Below are 16927 nucleotides of genomic sequence, written 5' to 3'. Positions count from 1 at the left end.
AAAATAAAAAACATTATGGAAAAAAATGCTCTAAATTCCCCCGTCCTTAAACACGGTGGTCCGAAACTTTCAGCTGCTGCTCTTCTTCTCACTTCTCAGGCTGAAATCGGCGATTGGAAAACAGCCCATTCGATCATTGAAGAAAATGGTGAAAAGGAAGGAGAAAACCCATTCATCAAAGGTAAGCGGAGGGAATATTATCACCGAAATCAGTGATTTAGGAGAAGATCTCTTGCAAAAAATCCTCAGCCGACTGCCGGCCGTATCCTTCGCATCTGCAGCTTGCGTTAGCCGCTCATGGAGCTCTGTCTGCAACAGGATACTGTCTTTTCCTAAGCTCTCTTCTGCCATCTCTTTCAACCGTTGCCTCAAGGTGCCCTGCGTTTTTTCTTTCTCTTTGATTTCGTTGAACCTACTTTTTACTATATTATATTTGTTCGTTTTTCGTCCCATTTACTCATATTTTTTGCTATTTTTTTCTGTTCCTTTTTGGGGAATGTTTTGTCAGATGGAAACTGGGTTCCTTCTGAAGAGTGTTATGGATTGTGAAATGTTGTTTGCTGACTTTTATTTTTGAAACTAGAAAAACCAAATCTGTTAGCAAATTAACCAGATATCATGCAATGTCATAGATTGTGCGAGTTCGATCCATAATTCTGAGCAAATTTAGCAAGGCTACTTGAGGGTATGTTTAAAATTTAAATCACAGTATTCATTGATTTTTAAGAACTCTATGTAGCAATATGATTCGTGGCTCTGAAGATAATGCACCCTAGTCATAAGAAAATCTATCTATACTGTCTCAAGATGCGATTGAATTTTCAGCATTTGATTAGTCTTATTTTATCTCGGTTCTATCCAATAACAGTATGTCTCACTGTTGTGATGGTAGGATGCTGTGGATGAGGTTGTGAACAAGGTTTTCTCGGAACCAATTCGACCTCATTTTGCCCTGGCCTCTTTTGCCCCTTATTTGCACTTTGTAGCGGCTCAAGAGCTGGTATTGTTCTCACTTCCTTGATATGGGTATCCCGTATCCTATACATGGTGTTTTAATTTTCATATAGCTCGGTAAAAAGTCGATGCTTTGCAGATTAAAAAAAAATTGAGTCCCACAATTCCATTAATTTTCACTGTGTCTGAGGGAGTCATTGGAAGAAACGTGCTTACTGATGAGCTAATAGAGGTAATTACTTATTGTTATGATGTTTATGGTGATTCACAACAATAATCTTGAACTTTATTAAGTCAACGTTACGCCTCTGTACTTATTCCTATGGTAATTGTTCTTTGATGTAGCCTTCGAAGTACAATTATTAAATTGTTGATTTTTATATTAATAATTAATTGAAGATGCTTGGTCAAGAAACCATTCTATGTTATCATATAACGTGTCAGACTTATTTGTTAGGTGCAATGGAGAACACATGAAGAGTTCGAAAACCTTGGAGATGAATCTCCAAATGAGGAGCTTGTGAACATAGGATTACAATTGACGGTTGGTTTTCTACCGGGAATAAAGGCCGATATAATTTCATTGCCGGTCAACCACATGGTAATTGTTTTTGGTATAGGTTCCTAGAACAAAATTTAAGCACTTAAGCTCGATGCATACTTTTCATTTCAATGTTTTTATTTACTACTCTGGAGATGTGGCTCTGTACTTGTGATCTGAGAGTCTAAAATTTGGAAACACTGTTACCTTCTGTGCTAATTGCTAGTTATCAGTGGATAGTCCAAATATTGTTTTATCTCAGTTTACTAATATTTGATTTGGCTGCCCATGAATATCAGTCACCAAGGCTTCACATTGATGATTTTGTGATGGATATCAGACATTATTCATCAGCTGTTTCGGATTCTTCATCTCCTGCTGGAATCATACTATTTGTTGTGAGTTACATGCTCTTGGGATTTTCTTTATCATTTTGTTTTAACGATGCTTCGGAATAATTTGGTTTGTTTTTATCCAGAAAATCTAGACATGTACAATTTCTCGAACGTTTTCCTTGTTTTAGGTTTGAATGACCCCCTATGGATGTGACTTTCCTTCGATATCGGCTTTAGTGGTGACTTATCTCATGTAATAACTCCGCCAGAATGGTGCATTAAATTTCAATTTTGGAAACCGGGAACTCTGATAACAGTTCAATAGTCAAGGACTTGTAATAACTTTATGAAAGTATTAGAAAATTTGTTATTTTTTATTTGAAAAGTCTACGTTTTAAAGTGTGTTTCTCATCTTTAAGTATTATGTGCCAGGATCGTGGAGAAAACATCAAACCTGTCCTACAAGTGATGGGTGAGTAATTATATCCAGGCATTATGCATGATATGAAATTGATCTTATATGATATACATTGATGTTTAAAGTAAAATAGAATTGTCAGTAAGTGGAAGAAAACAGTTAACTGTAATTTTAAAAATAGTCGAACCTGAATTTCGGTGTATCAGCATAGGTTAAGATGAACAATTTGCCGTTGTTTTTCGCCTGTTGTTTTGCAGAGTACGCCTTCCCAACAGACACTGTCATTGTAGGGAATTCCGAATGTCATATCTTACACAAATGTTCAAGCAGAAATGGTACCACGTCAACAAGACAATGTTCTTATAGTGCTGCAGTTGCACTAGTATTTGCAAAGGATAAGAACAAACCAGTAGGTGAGGTTATTCTTTATTTCCACCTTACACTTAATATTTCTCATAGAATATAATGTGACAAAAAATTGTTTCACACCAGCTGTTCATATCTCGACTGTAGTTGTTTAACTTGGTTAGGTCTATGATACCAATAGCTCCTATATTTTGGTGGCATATTTACTTGCAGATGTTGGTGAAATACAATTTGATGTCATTTTATCAAGCGGCATATCACCAATCGGTACTCCATACAAGGCGGTTGCTGTTAAATGTAATGAAACGTCAACAATGCTCACTGCAAAGAGGCTAACACATCATGAACATCTCGATGGTCAAGCGATTTTGAATCAAATTTATGATGAGGTAGCCCTTATCCAAGCTTTACTTTGATACTATGTTCTTATTTTGAGCAGATAAAGGGAACACAAATTATGAATGTATATGCTTTTGTGCGCAAAACTAAGATTTAAGCTTACTTGATGATGTTGATCAGTAAGTCTCCAAGTTTTCATGGGAATTGAGGCAGTTTAACATCTCTGTGTATCATTAGTTCTTTGGGGACCATTTTATGCACGACAAATTCGTTTCTCTAATGCATTAATTTATACAGCTTGGAGATCGCATTCTGGATCCTGTTTTCTACATTGGAGTCACTAAGAAAAGAAGATGTTCAATTGGGACGGAGAAAGTTAGATGGCTGCATTTTCTGGAATTTCACGAAGTTAGGGGGTAAATTTACTTTCTTTAGCAATTCTGCTTCACTTTTCTATGACTCACTATGAGATTATCTGCAGTCTAAACTTGGCTTGTAAAATGACATTAACGGTATAAATAGTTGGAATGCTTTCCATATTTTTTGAAATCTTGAGATTTACTTCAACGTTAGAAACATGTAATGCTTAGTATTTTACTAAAAGTTTGTTCTGTGGAGGAAGAAATAAGAAAGTGTATCGTGTCTTGAGACAAGCTTGTAGGGATGACAGCTTCTCTTGTTTTCCAGAGGAGATGAAGAGTACCTATTCGTCGATTCCGATGACATTAAAACTAGAGAGCCCTTTCGTTTTTATGTCTCAGATCCCAACGCCGCTTTATCATCTTGCAATAAAGTCTCCGATGCCCTCAGGCATTTGAAACAAGATTGTAACAAAAGAAAAGTTTTTGGTGGCATCATCTTCACCTGCTGTGGTCGTGGTGACTCGTTCTTTGGGCAACCAGTTATTGATAGCTCCCCATTTTTGGAAAACTTTCCTGGTGTTACTTTTGCTGGAACTTACTGTGCTGGGGAAATAGCACGTGGGAAGTTGAGTATGTATGATCATAAAGATGAAGAAGGCGCTTCTGTTCGGAGCTGTCAACATGTTTACAGTGCTGTTTACCTAGTTATGTCATATACTCCAGCTCCACAGTGTTAGAATCTGGTGGGTGTTTTTCGCAGTTTTATCTTGCTCTTGAATCGACCTGTATGAACTATGAACCTGAAAAGTTCATAGGACTGGGTAGAGGACTCGTCGTTGCAGCGAGTTGAATGTATCTAGTATTATATAGTTGGTATGTGCGCATGGCTAACTTGCATGAAAACCGTAATTTTTGTGCATCCTCTGTCTCACTGTCTGTATCTGTTGTTTATCATTCACGTGGATGCCCAAATTGCGACATTTCAATTGCTAATTTTGTCACTACTCTTAAGGCACGATTAATTGTTATTCTATAATTGTTCTATATATGTAGATGAATACTTTTGAATATATTGCAAAGTTACTTTCTTTACATCTAATGAACATTATAAATAATAGATGAAAACATCATAGCATAATGGATTAAAAAATGAAACCTTATAAATAATAGATCAAATTAATAATTATTTCGAGAATGTTCAAACATGTTCGTGTTTGTCCGACTTGTTTGTTTGTGTCTTTAATTGTAATGACACAAATGCATATCTTTCTTTATTCTCGATGAAAATACCCTACTTGTTTATGTGTATTTCCTACATTTTATGGCCAAATTCATACCCCTAAAATTTTAATTTATTAATGAAAACAATCCACTATATGATGATAATCCCTCCTAACTTATATTCAATCCAATACCAAAAATATTGATCAAATATTTAATAGTCATTACAAGAAGTTACTATACAATAGATTGGTAGTTCCATTTACTGAAATTGGAATTCCACCATATAATCATTTTAAAATCTTTATTTCTGATTTTTTTTTTCGTTCGAGCTCTTTCAATCCAAACAAAGATTTGATTTGATATTACATAACTTGATATGATATTGGCACGGCTCAATCAAACAAAATGACCCAATTCTCAGGTAATTTGATTTGATTGAGCTGTTCCAACATCATAACTAGCGGATTTCCGAGCGGAAAAATCACAAAATAAATATTGAAATTCCATGAAAATATTACTTCGTTTGCATCTTGAAATTATGAAGAACGAATCCAGTGTATGCCTTGGGATGCAAAAACTTGGGATAAAAAGTGGTAGAAAACTAAAAATAAGAATGAAGGAGAAAACAAAGAAACTTGTGTGTTTTAGATGTTCAAGTTTTTGCCTTACTTCAAAGGTTGGAATTTATATAAAAAATTTCTATATCAAGTCTTTCATGAACACATAGTGGTTGGTGACATATATGTAATGACACAAGGTGTCTCTTTCTATAAAAATATGTTAATCAAAATTGATAACTATTTTAGACAATTTGCCAGCTTGGGAAAACTTAATTTTGATGCAAAAAGTTACCATTGGCATGACATCATCATTAGCTAAATCTTTCTGAAAATAATTGTGACAAAATTACGAAAAATATTGGACAAGATGTTGTCTTGTCTTGTTCAAATATATGCCACATATATAGTTTCTTGATTTTAAAAAAAATAATCGAATCACGAAAATAATCGGATTACAAAATGAAACAATCAACATTAATAATAATTCGAGTTAATCATTTTTAAAAAATGAGAACACATACAAATTAATTGTTGGTGAAACCCATTACGCACAATAATACTTGTAAGAGTCCGGACTGAAAAATAACACATCTTGTTCGAAACACGAGTTAAATGGACATTATGTTCAAATATCAAGATTCAATGATTTAAGGAGTTTGTGACCATTGAATTATGCAATTTAGGTTAGAACAACTTTGTGTTTAAAGGTCAAAGTAAAAAAAAGGGAAAATGATTCAGCATATTTATAGTGAACAAGAAAACCAATTAAAAAATGACAAAAACTTGTGTGACACGTTCTCACGGGTCGTATTTTGTGAGACTGATATCTTATTTGAGTCATCCATGAAAAAATATTACTTTTTATGCTAAGACTATTACTTTTTATTGTGAATATCGGTAGAGTTGACCCGTATCACAAATTAGGATTCATGAGACGGTCTCACATGAGACCCACTCTTAAAAAATTTAAACTATTACCCTACACTTTTCAGCATATTTGTTAAAAAAAGGTTGTGATAATCATTGCGATAGTGTCATTTAAGTAAAGGTTTCTTCACAAAGTATCTAACTTGCAAAGAGAATTAATTTTCTACAATAATTTAGATTCCATTAACAATTATTAAATTGTTTTGGGTTTAGAAGTTTCCTCTTAATGGCTAAGTGGTTGGCCAATTGACAATTGTGGACGGGAAGAAAACGTAGATTCCCATAAAAACATTATTTTGAACAATTTATTTTCTTTTTTTATATTTTTATTGTGGAATAAATTAACGTGGCCAAAAATTTGTGTGAGACGGTCTCACGGATCGTATTTTGTGAGATAAATCTCTTATTTGGATCATCCATAAAAAAATATAACTTTTTATGCTAAGAGTATTATTTTTTATCGTGAATATCAATAAAGTTGATCTGTCTCACAGATAAAAATTCGTGAGAAGATCTCACAAGAGACCTGCTCATTAATGTTTGTAATCTAAATCTACAATTTGGGTTTTGGAAATATGCANCGCTTTTCATTGAAGCATGCAAAAATATCTATGTGACTCAAAAACCAAATGTCACAGCAAAAAAAAAACAAACAAAAAAAAATTGCAATAAAAAAAGAAAAATTAAAAAAAAAATAAACAAAATAAAAAAAAAAAAAAAAAAAAAAAAACTACTAAGAAACAGATTAATGATGTAGTAAACTTCCAAAAAACAAGAATCCATGGATGAAAAGTATTCAAGATCATATATCCCATTTCTAAGCATAAAAAAATCAGATCAAATGCAAACTAAGAAGTTCAAGGGCTTGCACAGATCTTACGTTGCTTATTTCTTTGCAAGAATAAAGAGCCAGTATAACATACACACTTCAGATCGAAATTCCGAAGGACTTCTTCATCTTCTCAACTTCCAAATACACGGTCGAGTAAGGTAAAAACTCGGAAAAGTAGCTTTTGCTAAGATCATTTATTGCAACAGCAAGTTTAGGGATCTCCAATGTCTCCTCATGAGTCAAAGTCCGAATGAACTTTGCTGGATTTCCGGCCCAGAGTTCGCCAGTTGGTATTCTTCTTCCTGGAGGAACCACAGACCCAGCTTCAAGGATAGAGTGTGTTTCAACCAAGGAACCCTCCATAAGGATGGAGTGCTGCCCAATAATGCATTCAGGCTCAATAGTGCAAGATCGCAATAGACTATACGCACCAACCGTGACATATCTTTCAATCAATGTTTCTGCTGGAAGCCCTGTCGAATATCAAAGAATAGTTTAGCAGGCAGCTGCATCAATTGTACTTTATTGTATCTAAATGGAAAACAAGACCACTGTTCAATATATCCACAATGGAAATTCAGCAACAAGAAGCAACCCTGGTGAAAAGATTTAGTTATACGGCAGCTTCTGCCAGAAACCACTTTCAGAATAACTTTTGCTTACGGGAGAGGAGAGATGGCTTAAACCATGAGTTTATACTTTACTATGTCTACCCACATGTGAAATGAAGACCAAGAAATCACTTTTCAGAATAACTTTTGCTTACGAGAGAGGAGAGATGGCTTAAACCACGAGTTTATACTTTATTATGTCTACCCACATGTGAAATGAAGACCAGGAGTTTATCCAGATTTTAATGCATAAGGATTACATGCATATATTAGTGCGTTATTTAACTTGACAAGAAAGGCCTAAGAATTAGCATATGAGAATGAAATATATGAGAGTTTCGATACTAGGGGCTCCACATGTGCTCATAGAAGTGACCAAACAGTAATTTCATAGTTTAACAGCTTCATGAATAAACATCACAATTTCCTTCTTTTTTATTGATAAGAAATGATTTCGTTAACAGACGGATAAGCCATCTTTATGGTCATTTTTAAAAAAACATAGAATAACAACCCAATTGGAATATCAATTCTCAATACAAACAAACTATACAATCAATTTTCTCTAGTGACAACTGACAACTACAATATTAACGACCCTGATTTAATTTTGCGTCCATTTATAGGAATGAATTGGACAACTCAACACTCCTGCAGGTGTTACAATCCATCCAGACCAATATGAACCTCCCTTTTGATTCAAGTTCTTCAATGGGATATTTTGAAGCAAATAAATTTTTAAATAGTGTAATAAATAGCCTTACGTAACATGAGATGAACTATGATCAGTCAAATCAGGAAACTGTGATGTATATGAATAAGATGAACAATGCAGAGTAATTTAGTTAGTAGAATTCTTCTAAAAGAAGAAGCAACAATATTGGGGGTGTATCATTTTCCACGGGCAACGACTGAGAAGTGTTCGAGGAATAAGTTTGATCAGCATATTTATAACTTTAGATGTTGAAAGTCAAATTTTCTTATAGAATTCTAATTTTAGTATATAATGGCTATTCAATTACAGCATGAAAATTTTAGATGAACATACCACGTCAACCAAAATCGGGAACTTCAGTCTTTTGCTCTATCCACTACTCCTAAGCAAACTATTAGCAAGTAGACCAAATATCATCCAATCTACAAAAAACAATAACTTATATCACGGTGAAACTCATATCTTTTCAATTATACGGTAACCAAAACACAGTATTTGGATCGCTACTTCACATATTCAGCTTCGAAAACCAACGGAGACAATTACTGCTTGCCGACAGACCAAATAACAGCTCAAACTACAAACCACTAGTTTCTGCAAAAAGAGTCTACACTAGCACTGTCTTCACAAATATAGCTTAATAGGCCAATCTACTGCCACAAACAACTAAATTGCTTACATAATTAGAGAAAGAAACCTTGCCGATTGCCCTATTTAATCAAAGTGTGGACAAGAACAGAAGGTAAAACAAAATGTAAAACCATTTCTGCACAGCGTACAAGGGAGGGCCAAAAAAACCGACCTGTAGGGGAAGACCAGGCGGCGTGAACAACACATCGCTCCTGCACATTGGAGCAGAATCCAACGGTGATCTTATTAAGGTCGCCGCGTAGGACGGCGCCGTTCCACACGGAGGCGCCGTCGTAGACCACCACTTGACCTGCCAATACGACATTGGGCGCCACGTAAGCATCGACGGCCGTCTTCGGGATCCACTGCCCTAAAGGTATGATCTTCCTCTGGCCCCTATAGTCCCAATTCACCCGATCGGGGGACTCCCTTATCACCGGAGCTGGTGGAGTCGGCGATGGGACCGATTGAACTGCTTCCGCCGAATAAGCCCTGCCCGAAAGAGGTGTGGAGAGGGTTCGTGGCAGGATTCTTCGGAACAATCGAGCTGGCGTTGCCATTTTCCTCCGCTTTTTCTTGCTTCGATTTGCAGAAGAAAAGAGGGTCTAGCTTGTCGAAGGCCGAGTCCAGAGTGAGCTCGGGAGATGGATCATAGATGGGCCGGGGCGACCTTTGGACAGATCGGGTTTGGTTATGGGTAATTGGGCATAAATCCTACGGGCTTCAGGCCCAGTGGACGAACTTTACACAATCAACCTTTCATAATTATATTAATAAAAAAAATCACATATTTTTTAAAATCAAAGTCATATTTTACCATACTACTAATGTGACGATATCATACACGTCAAAAATATCCGTCGTCACGTCAATATATTCTGATGATGTGTCATAGTTTTGAACACTATATGAGTTCTCTGATAAAAAAAAATGAAATCAAAAATAATTATAAATTAGTTAATTATGATCGAAAATTGACTGACAACATAAAAAAATAAACCGTTATACGATTTAAAATATAATTTTTTCTATATATAAAAAATATCAAGATATTGAAATTAACATTCTGAATAAATACAGAGACATTATGCATTTTACGCCATTAACAAATTAAAAAATAAAAATAAAAAATATAAATAGCAAAATCCTCGTCCTTCCTTTTTTATTCTTTTTCTAACCGTGAGGAAAATTCATTCTAATTCTCGAAAGAAAAAAGGGAATCAATTCCTCTTTGACTCGTTTATCTTGCCAATTTTTCGGTTCATTCAATACGATTGCAACAGGTGCATTATTTTTTTTTTTGTTTAAATTTCTGAAAATTTAATCTGATCCTGAGTTTTTGTTCGCGAATGATTGCTTTTTTTTTTTTAAAAAAATTTATGTTGAATTGTTAGGTGTTGAATTTGTTGTTGATGATGACGAGTCAAGGAGGATCATCTTCGCGGAAAAGCATGTCGTTGACCAGCTCGTCGTCTCAGGCCAGGAGGAAGGCCGCGGCTGCGGCGGAGAACGGTGGAGGTGGCGGCGGAGATTCCTCGACTCACCGCAAGTCTCTGTCGGCTTCCCGTTCAATGTATGCTATGTATCTTATGTTTTTGAAAAATCAGGATGTTTCTGTGTTTTATTCTTTTAAATTAGTCCTCAAAAGTTTATTGGAAATGCTAGCGAATCTTATTCTTATTGCGCTTTTACTTATGAATGGTGTCAACGCCTTTTGAATTCAGTTTTGGCAGATTTCATGTGGAGACCGAGGGATGTAAAACGTGCAAACGTGTTTTATTTTAGTTTCTATGCTGTATTGTTGTGCTAATTTGGAATGAAATATGCCAGTTGCTTGGAGTGTTGATTCCTGAGAGGATAACAAACCTCATTTGGAACTGGTAGTATGGTCGATTTTGATAGAAATTCCAAACCGATTTTTTTTTACGAATATAGAATTACATCAGTTATCTACTTTGATAATAAGTAAAGCCAAATTTCTAGAAGAAAGTGAAGTTGGGAGAACTTTATCCCTTTTTTTGTGCTTCAGTTGTTTAGCGCTGTCATGAAATCGAGATTGAATCTGAAAGATAAATGAAACTTGTCTTTTTAGTAGATAATGATCAATTTTAGTTAACAACCTCTTCTTGTTGATGATGGCCAGACGCATGAGGTCAAAGACCATGTTTCATCATACTCTTGTGATCACCATTCACCGCAAAAAGTTGAGGTCATTAGTGTATTCTAGTAAATTCATTTGCCAACAGGCTACTTTCAATGTTTATTTTTTTTTAATTTAATTTTTGTAGTTATCATAAATGAAACAATTAACGACTACCTTCTTCAGTGTTTGAGCGCATGCATTTGTAGAATCATGTTTTTTTGTTGTTGATAGTACTATAAACATCTGAAAGTCATTCCTCACATTTTCAACAGGGGACTGACAGGAGAACGGACAGTGAAGCGATTACGGTTGTCAAAAGCCTTGACAGTACCTGACACTACTAGTATCATTGAAGCTTGTCGTAGGATGGCTGCACGTAGAGTTGATGCTTTGTTGCTGACGGATTCAAATGCTTTGCTGTGTGGAATCCTGACAGACAAGGTCTGACTCAGATGGACATAAATGACAAAACAAAGTGCTTTAGATTTCTATTTGCAATTTTATGATTTACTTTTACTGGTTTCGTTTCACTGAAAAGTTAAAAAATTGTTGTTTCTGGCCTTTTTTCGTTAAAGGATATAGCTACAAGAGTCCTTGCACGAGAGGTTAATCTTGAGGAAACACCTGTTTCCAAGGTTATGACAAGGAACCCTGTATTTGTGCTTTCTGACACTCTTGCAGTTGAGGCACTTCAAAAGATGGTTCAAGGTTGGGTTTTCATCTTAACAAAGGGCATTAGACCCCAAGAAATATTTAGTTTTGATCCCCCTATTTGTCATACTTTATCCACAGGAAAGTTTAGACATTTGCCAGTTGTTGAAAATGGAGAGGTGATTGCTTTACTTGATATAGCAAAATGTCTGTACGATGCTATAGCTCGTATGGAAAGAGCATCTGAGAAGGGAAAGGCCATCGCGGCTGCAGTTGAAGGCGTCGAAAAGCACTGGGGAACATCAGTATCTGGTTGGTGGATGCTGTTTCTTTTCAGAGTTATTTTTTCTCACTTTTGTTGAATCTATGATCATATATGTTCAAGCGATCAGTTTGCTTGACTATTTTCAGAAATTACTTTTTAAACTGAATGAAGTGTAGGCACCAACACATTCATTGAGACACTTCGGGAGCGAATGTTCAGACCCGCCTTGTCCACTATAATCTCTGAGAATTCAAAGTAGGTAATATCTAGTCTTGTCTTATTCAATTACTTGGAATCTTATGACCATTAGAATTGAATCACAGCGAAATGGGATTTATATAACCTTTTATCCCATCGTTGTGTTGCTAGGATTGTCACACTTGATCCAAGCGACACTGTGCTAGTTGCAGCAAAAAAGATGCTTGAAATTCGAAGTAGCTCTGCTGTTGTAATCGTAGAAAACAAACCTCGAGGAATACTAACGTGAGTTGTGAGGTTCCTCTAATGTTGGAATTCTATTAAATGTTTATTGATCAATGATAAAATTAAGCTAATTTGAATTGTGTGCCTTCTTGCTCTTCATTAGTTCAAAAGATATGTTGATGAGAGTCATAGCTCAAGATCTTCCTCCAGAATCTACTCTGGTGGAGAAGGTGATGGTCTTCCCGCTTCTTTCTGCAGCTCTTGTCAGTGAATTTGTATATTCAGCATGACTTTTAAATGTATTTTGATCATTAGGTGATGCTCGTTCAAGTACATGCTTGAATGGTATCAAATGAATGGGCTTTATAGTATCACAAATAACCTGTAATAATTTTCATTACCTATGTTTGGCGAGATACAATGTGAATTAACTTGACCCGTAACCTTCTTTCTCTATCTCTCTCCTATATTAATTCTCCAGGTGATGACCCCAAACCCGGAATGTGCTACAGTTGATACCCCTATTGTTGATGCCCTTCATACCATGCATGATGGAAAATTTTTACACCTTCCAGTTGTTGATCGAGGTAGATATGTTTCTCTATTTTTGCTGAAAGCTGATGGAAAGTAGCGTTATGATTTCATTGTTCTTCACAATGTAGTTGACAAATGCTAATGAAAATCACAGATGGAGTAGTTGCAGCTGTTGTTGACGTGCTTCATATAACTCATGCTGCTGTCGCCACAGTAAGTCAGTCATATTCAATGTTTTTTATGCCGGGAAAACTTATTGAATTGTGGGTATTAGCTTTTCTGCTGATGAATTAGTAAAGGCATGATTATTTTATCAAGTCCTAGGAATATCATTTGTCCCTAAACTCTCATCTTGTTAGACTAGTCTCTGAATAATTTGGTATTCTTTAGCTGGCTTCAGAGTACTGTACTAGCAGAAATGTTGATTTTCAAACTTAAAATACAATTCAGATGAGGACAGAAATGTTTCGCTTCCTATCTCTTTCTTGCCATATCTGGTGCCAAATTAGTGAGGATTCTTAGCTTCCTATCTTTCTTGCCATATCTGGTACCAAATTAGTGAGGATTCTTAGCTTCCTATCTTTCTTGCCATATACGGTACCAAATTAGTGAGGATTCTAGGCATATTGTTCACAATTTTTCAACAGTCTATGGAAGATATTTCTGTTGAAACACATTAACCATTTTTTGCTGAAAGTGGTTGTCAAACCTGATAAACATATTGTGTTTGAACAATTCTATAATATTACCAGAAAATTCAGTGTGCATCATACAATCCATTAATTTGGAACAAGCAACTTTATCGAACAATTTATAGAATATAGATACATTTTCTGTTTCCAGCTGAATTTGGATGAAGATGCTGCTGCAAGGATATTATTCTTGACTTTACTTTTATCTGGTAGCTATTCTGAATTTGCCCATGTAATGTGTTTAAATTAATTTGTTCTTTTGGGACCAGATAAGGGGGACCTTTATTATAGTTATGCGGTATGATGAGCAATTCCTGTTGGAATTCATATTAAATAACAAATTATTTGGTGTATTTTATTTATTGTTGATTATGTTGTCTATGAATAACATGGTAGTTTTGTGAAGATTATATTGGCTGATTGATTTTAGTTATCCAGGTTGGTAATACTGCTGGAGTCAATAGTGAGGCTGCAAATAATTTGATGCAAAGGTTCTGGGATTCTGCAATGGCATTAACTCCAGATGATGAGGATGAGACCCGAAGGTTGTGCACTTTATATTGGATATCATTGTGGATTTGATGATCTTCTCTTACTTTTCTGCATGATGTTTCAGTGAAAATTCATTGAAGATGCCTTCTGAAGGAGGAGAGACCGGCCGATCTCTTCCCTACCCTTCTTCCACCGCACCGAGTACTTTTTCTTTCAAAATTCAAGACAGAAAAGGGAGAATGCACAGGTTTATATGTGGTATGTTTAAGCGCAGCTTCTTTTTAATGAAAATAAAACCTTCTCGCTTTGATTGTGTTGTATTAATACTTCATTTGAAATGTACCAAGTGCCACAAACACTTGAGGTTATCTTTTCATCCAAGTCAATAATACTTGCCATTTTTTGTTCCACTCCATTACGAATTTCCCAGTAACCGTGCAAGTCTGAACGCTTGGTAAAATACGTGCTTGCACATGTATTAAAAATTTTGGTATGCACATTGTACACTTGGTTCCATGGATGAAAAGTTTTTATTTGCATCATTGTCTTGATTTTTCGCCATTTTACTTCCAATTAATTATTCAATGGTCATGATTTTTCTTATTGTCCTGATTTTAGATACGCAAAATATGGCTGAACTCATAGCAGCCATCCTTCAGAGAATGGGAGACGAGATTGACCGTAACAACCTCCCACATATTCTGGTACAACTGACGATAAACCTCAATTTCTACTTGATTCTCTCCTTTTCTCAAATCTAATGAACTGCCACCATTGTGCAGTACGAAGATGAAGACAATGATAAGGTCATACTTGCATCAGACAGTGATCTTCAAGCAGCTGTAGACCATGCAAGATCAACCGGTTGGAAGGTATCAAAAACCTTTTTCTTTAGTCCATAGTGTTATATCATCAAAAAATAGCCGAAAACAAATTAATAAGTTTCGCTTTCAGGTATACTTCCATAGCTAATCGGTTTCACACTTCCCTTATCTCTCTCTTTAAATTGATGAATTGGATTTACTGAACTTGGCAGGGACTGAAATTGCATCTAGACTATTCAGGAACTCCTGTTCGTCGAAAGGGCGGAGGCCTGGAATATGCCCAAGCAGACGCTTGGGCTTCCGCATACAGCACTGTTGCAGCTGGCGCTGCAATAGTTGCTGGTTTAGGTATACTAGCATTCTTGAAACGAGCTGGAAATTGACCCTTTCGAGTAATTTCCAGCTGCCTGCGGCGAACTTATTCCATATTTTTTTTGAGGGTTGAACACGAACTTGAGTGCTATATCTCTATTGGATCTGTATATCGAATATGAATAGTGTTGATATCTTCGCCTGCTGCATGAATGTTTGCGGGTGTGATTCTGACAAAAAATTGATTTGGTCAGATTCATTGATAGCATATTGAAAATGTCGTTTTGTTTTGTTTCTGTGTATAAATTGGCAAATTTGCATTGTTTTTCTGATTCGAAAGTGTGTGTGGAACTAGTTTCACATACACATAATATAGTCTTGATATTCTTTGATTTTTATGACAATTTACCTCGGTCCCAATCTTAATACACCAAGAAAAATTACAATCGGTTTAAGGAAAAAAAAAAAGAACATATTATTGTGGCATCCAACTAGGGATCTAAACCTCGCCAAATGCCACAGCGCCTACAAATGATCCGTGTCGGGTTTTATTTTTCTATTTTCTTAGTATCATATACAGTTATTATTGCAAACCACTAAAATTTTTATTAGTGGAAGCTAATTGTACAAAAAAATAGTAAATTATGATAGAGTTTTACAATACCAACCTCACATAGAAGAAACATAGATCGATAAAAGTGATAATAATTTATTATAAATAATCCAAACGAACCTGACTCATAAGACTATATGACTCAAAATACTATCCAAATGACTTATTCAAGGCAACAATTGACTAATCTTCAGTGACATTTCCTTCTTTGTTCAATTCCGGGAGACTTGGCTGTTAAACTACAATAGATAAATAAAACGGGAGACTTGGCTGTTAAACTACAATAGATAAATAAAAAGTAGAGATTAAGTCTTTAAAGATTTAGTGAGAATTAAATAATGGTGTACATGGTATTAAATTTCATAGAATAATACAATAAGCGATATGATTAATGATGTTAATATGAGTGCACGAAAAAGAAAAGTTAGCAAAAAATTCTGGAGATAACGAGCCAAGTGAACTAATATACCCGAACCAAATTCATGTTGTTCGATAGATTCAATCTCCAGACCGATGTCCGTTGTTCAAGGTTCTATCTTTGTTAATCACTTTAGCATTCAATTGTTCGATCATTCTTTTATTCATTTGATGATTAATCGAGACCTCATTGGTGGAAACTCTATAAGAATCACATTTAGTGTGAAGATATTACAATGAGAGCATTATATTAAATCATTCAATAAGATCATTACCAAATATTACTATTAAAGAGTGAATTAAGTAGAATAAAATCTCTAATAATATGCGATCAAGATGATATCATTTGATTGTTATGAAGGATATCGGTATGATTGAAGATTCAATATGATGTAATGAGGGATCATCGGAGTAATACATATTTATATGCATCAACGAGATTAGAAGATATTATAATTATGTACAAATACAAGAAGCTAATAAAACATGATGACTATCATTCGAGAATATATCATATAATAAATTTCAAGTCAATTGCCAAAGGGCTATAGAAAAATAACGTAAAATTCATCACCTTAGTGACTAGACGTAGATAAATATAAAAATCCAAAGTTCAAACAAATATTGATCATGGTGATTATCATAGGATAGAAACATGTAAACAATGATTTCGAAGATCATATATGTACCAAATCACACACGAAAATTATAATATTAGTTTTTTAAAAATTTACTGAAAAAGTAATA

At 35.1% G+C, this 16927-nt stretch overlaps 3 protein-coding genes across 4 annotated transcripts; 2 read left to right on the top strand and 1 right to left on the bottom strand.

Moving 5' to 3' along the window:
- The first annotated feature begins 24 nt into the window (after positions 1-24).
- Positions 25-4234, top strand: LOC140975669 (F-box/LRR-repeat protein At5g63520). The gene is made up of 10 exons (XM_073439513.1): positions 25-373; positions 893-1000; positions 1094-1186; positions 1412-1555; positions 1795-1893; positions 2263-2302; positions 2506-2661; positions 2828-3003; positions 3251-3369; positions 3641-4234. Exons 1-10 carry the CDS (start codon positions 146-148, stop codon positions 4050-4052), a joined length of 1575 nt encoding a protein of 524 aa, XP_073295614.1. The 5' UTR covers positions 25-145; the 3' UTR covers positions 4053-4234.
- A 2511-nt stretch (positions 4235-6745) lies between these two features.
- LOC140975668 (gamma carbonic anhydrase-like 2, mitochondrial) lies at positions 6746-9483 on the bottom strand. Its single transcript, XM_073439512.1, has 2 exons — positions 8987-9483; positions 6746-7331 (listed from the first exon to the last, which is right to left on the bottom strand). Exons 1-2 carry the CDS (start codon positions 9372-9374, stop codon positions 6955-6957), a joined length of 765 nt encoding a protein of 254 aa, XP_073295613.1. The 5' UTR covers positions 9375-9483; the 3' UTR covers positions 6746-6954.
- Positions 9484-9972: 489 nt separating this feature from the next.
- LOC140975667 (CBS domain-containing protein CBSCBSPB1-like) lies at positions 9973-15516 on the top strand. 2 transcript variants are annotated; one of them, XM_073439510.1, is made up of 16 exons: positions 9973-10097; positions 10209-10387; positions 10958-11023; positions 11230-11398; positions 11533-11665; positions 11750-11920; positions 12050-12128; positions 12243-12356; positions 12460-12526; positions 12778-12883; positions 12985-13043; positions 13961-14067; positions 14139-14272; positions 14633-14718; positions 14797-14886; positions 15051-15516. In XM_073439510.1, exons 2-16 carry the CDS (start codon positions 10227-10229, stop codon positions 15219-15221), a joined length of 1713 nt encoding a protein of 570 aa, XP_073295611.1. In that variant the 5' UTR covers positions 9973-10097; positions 10209-10226; the 3' UTR covers positions 15222-15516. The 2 variants fall into 2 exon arrangements, with proteins under 2 accessions (XP_073295611.1, XP_073295612.1); XM_073439511.1 differs by lacking the exon at positions 10958-11023 and having other exon boundaries at positions 9974-10097.
- Positions 15517-16927: the final 1411 nt, after the last annotated feature.

Source organism: Primulina huaijiensis, chromosome 4 (assembly GCF_012295235.1).
Source record: "Primulina huaijiensis isolate GDHJ02 chromosome 4, ASM1229523v2, whole genome shotgun sequence".
NCBI classification, from domain to species: Eukaryota; Viridiplantae; Streptophyta; class Magnoliopsida; order Lamiales; family Gesneriaceae; genus Primulina; species Primulina huaijiensis.
Note: the sequence above shows the minus strand (reverse complement) of the source record. Positions and strands in the feature narration are given on the sequence as shown.

Coding starts and splice junctions, on each gene's coding strand:
- LOC140975667 (XM_073439510.1), top strand. CDS start 10,227: ATGATGACGAGTCAAGGAGGATCATCTTCGCGGAAAAGCATGTCGTTG. Junction 11,024..11,229: donor ATTCACCGCAAAAAGTTGAG/GTCATTAGTGTA, acceptor CATTTTCAACAG/GGGACTGACAGGAGAACGGA. Junction 12,884..12,984: donor CCTTCCAGTTGTTGATCGAG/GTAGATATGTTT, acceptor TGAAAATCACAG/ATGGAGTAGTTGCAGCTGTT.
- LOC140975669 (XM_073439513.1), top strand. CDS start 146: ATGGTGAAAAGGAAGGAGAAAACCCATTCATCAAAGGTAAGCGGAGGG. Junction 1,001..1,093: donor TTGTAGCGGCTCAAGAGCTG/GTATTGTTCTCA, acceptor GATGCTTTGCAG/ATTAAAAAAAAATTGAGTCC. Junction 1,894..2,262: donor CTGGAATCATACTATTTGTT/GTGAGTTACATG, acceptor ATTATGTGCCAG/GATCGTGGAGAAAACATCAA.
- LOC140975668 (XM_073439512.1), bottom strand. CDS start 9,374: ATGGCAACGCCAGCTCGATTGTTCCGAAGAATCCTGCCACGAACCCTC. Junction 7,332..8,986: donor CGCCTGGTCTTCCCCTACAG/GTCGGTTTTTTT, acceptor GATATTCGACAG/GGCTTCCAGCAGAAACATTG.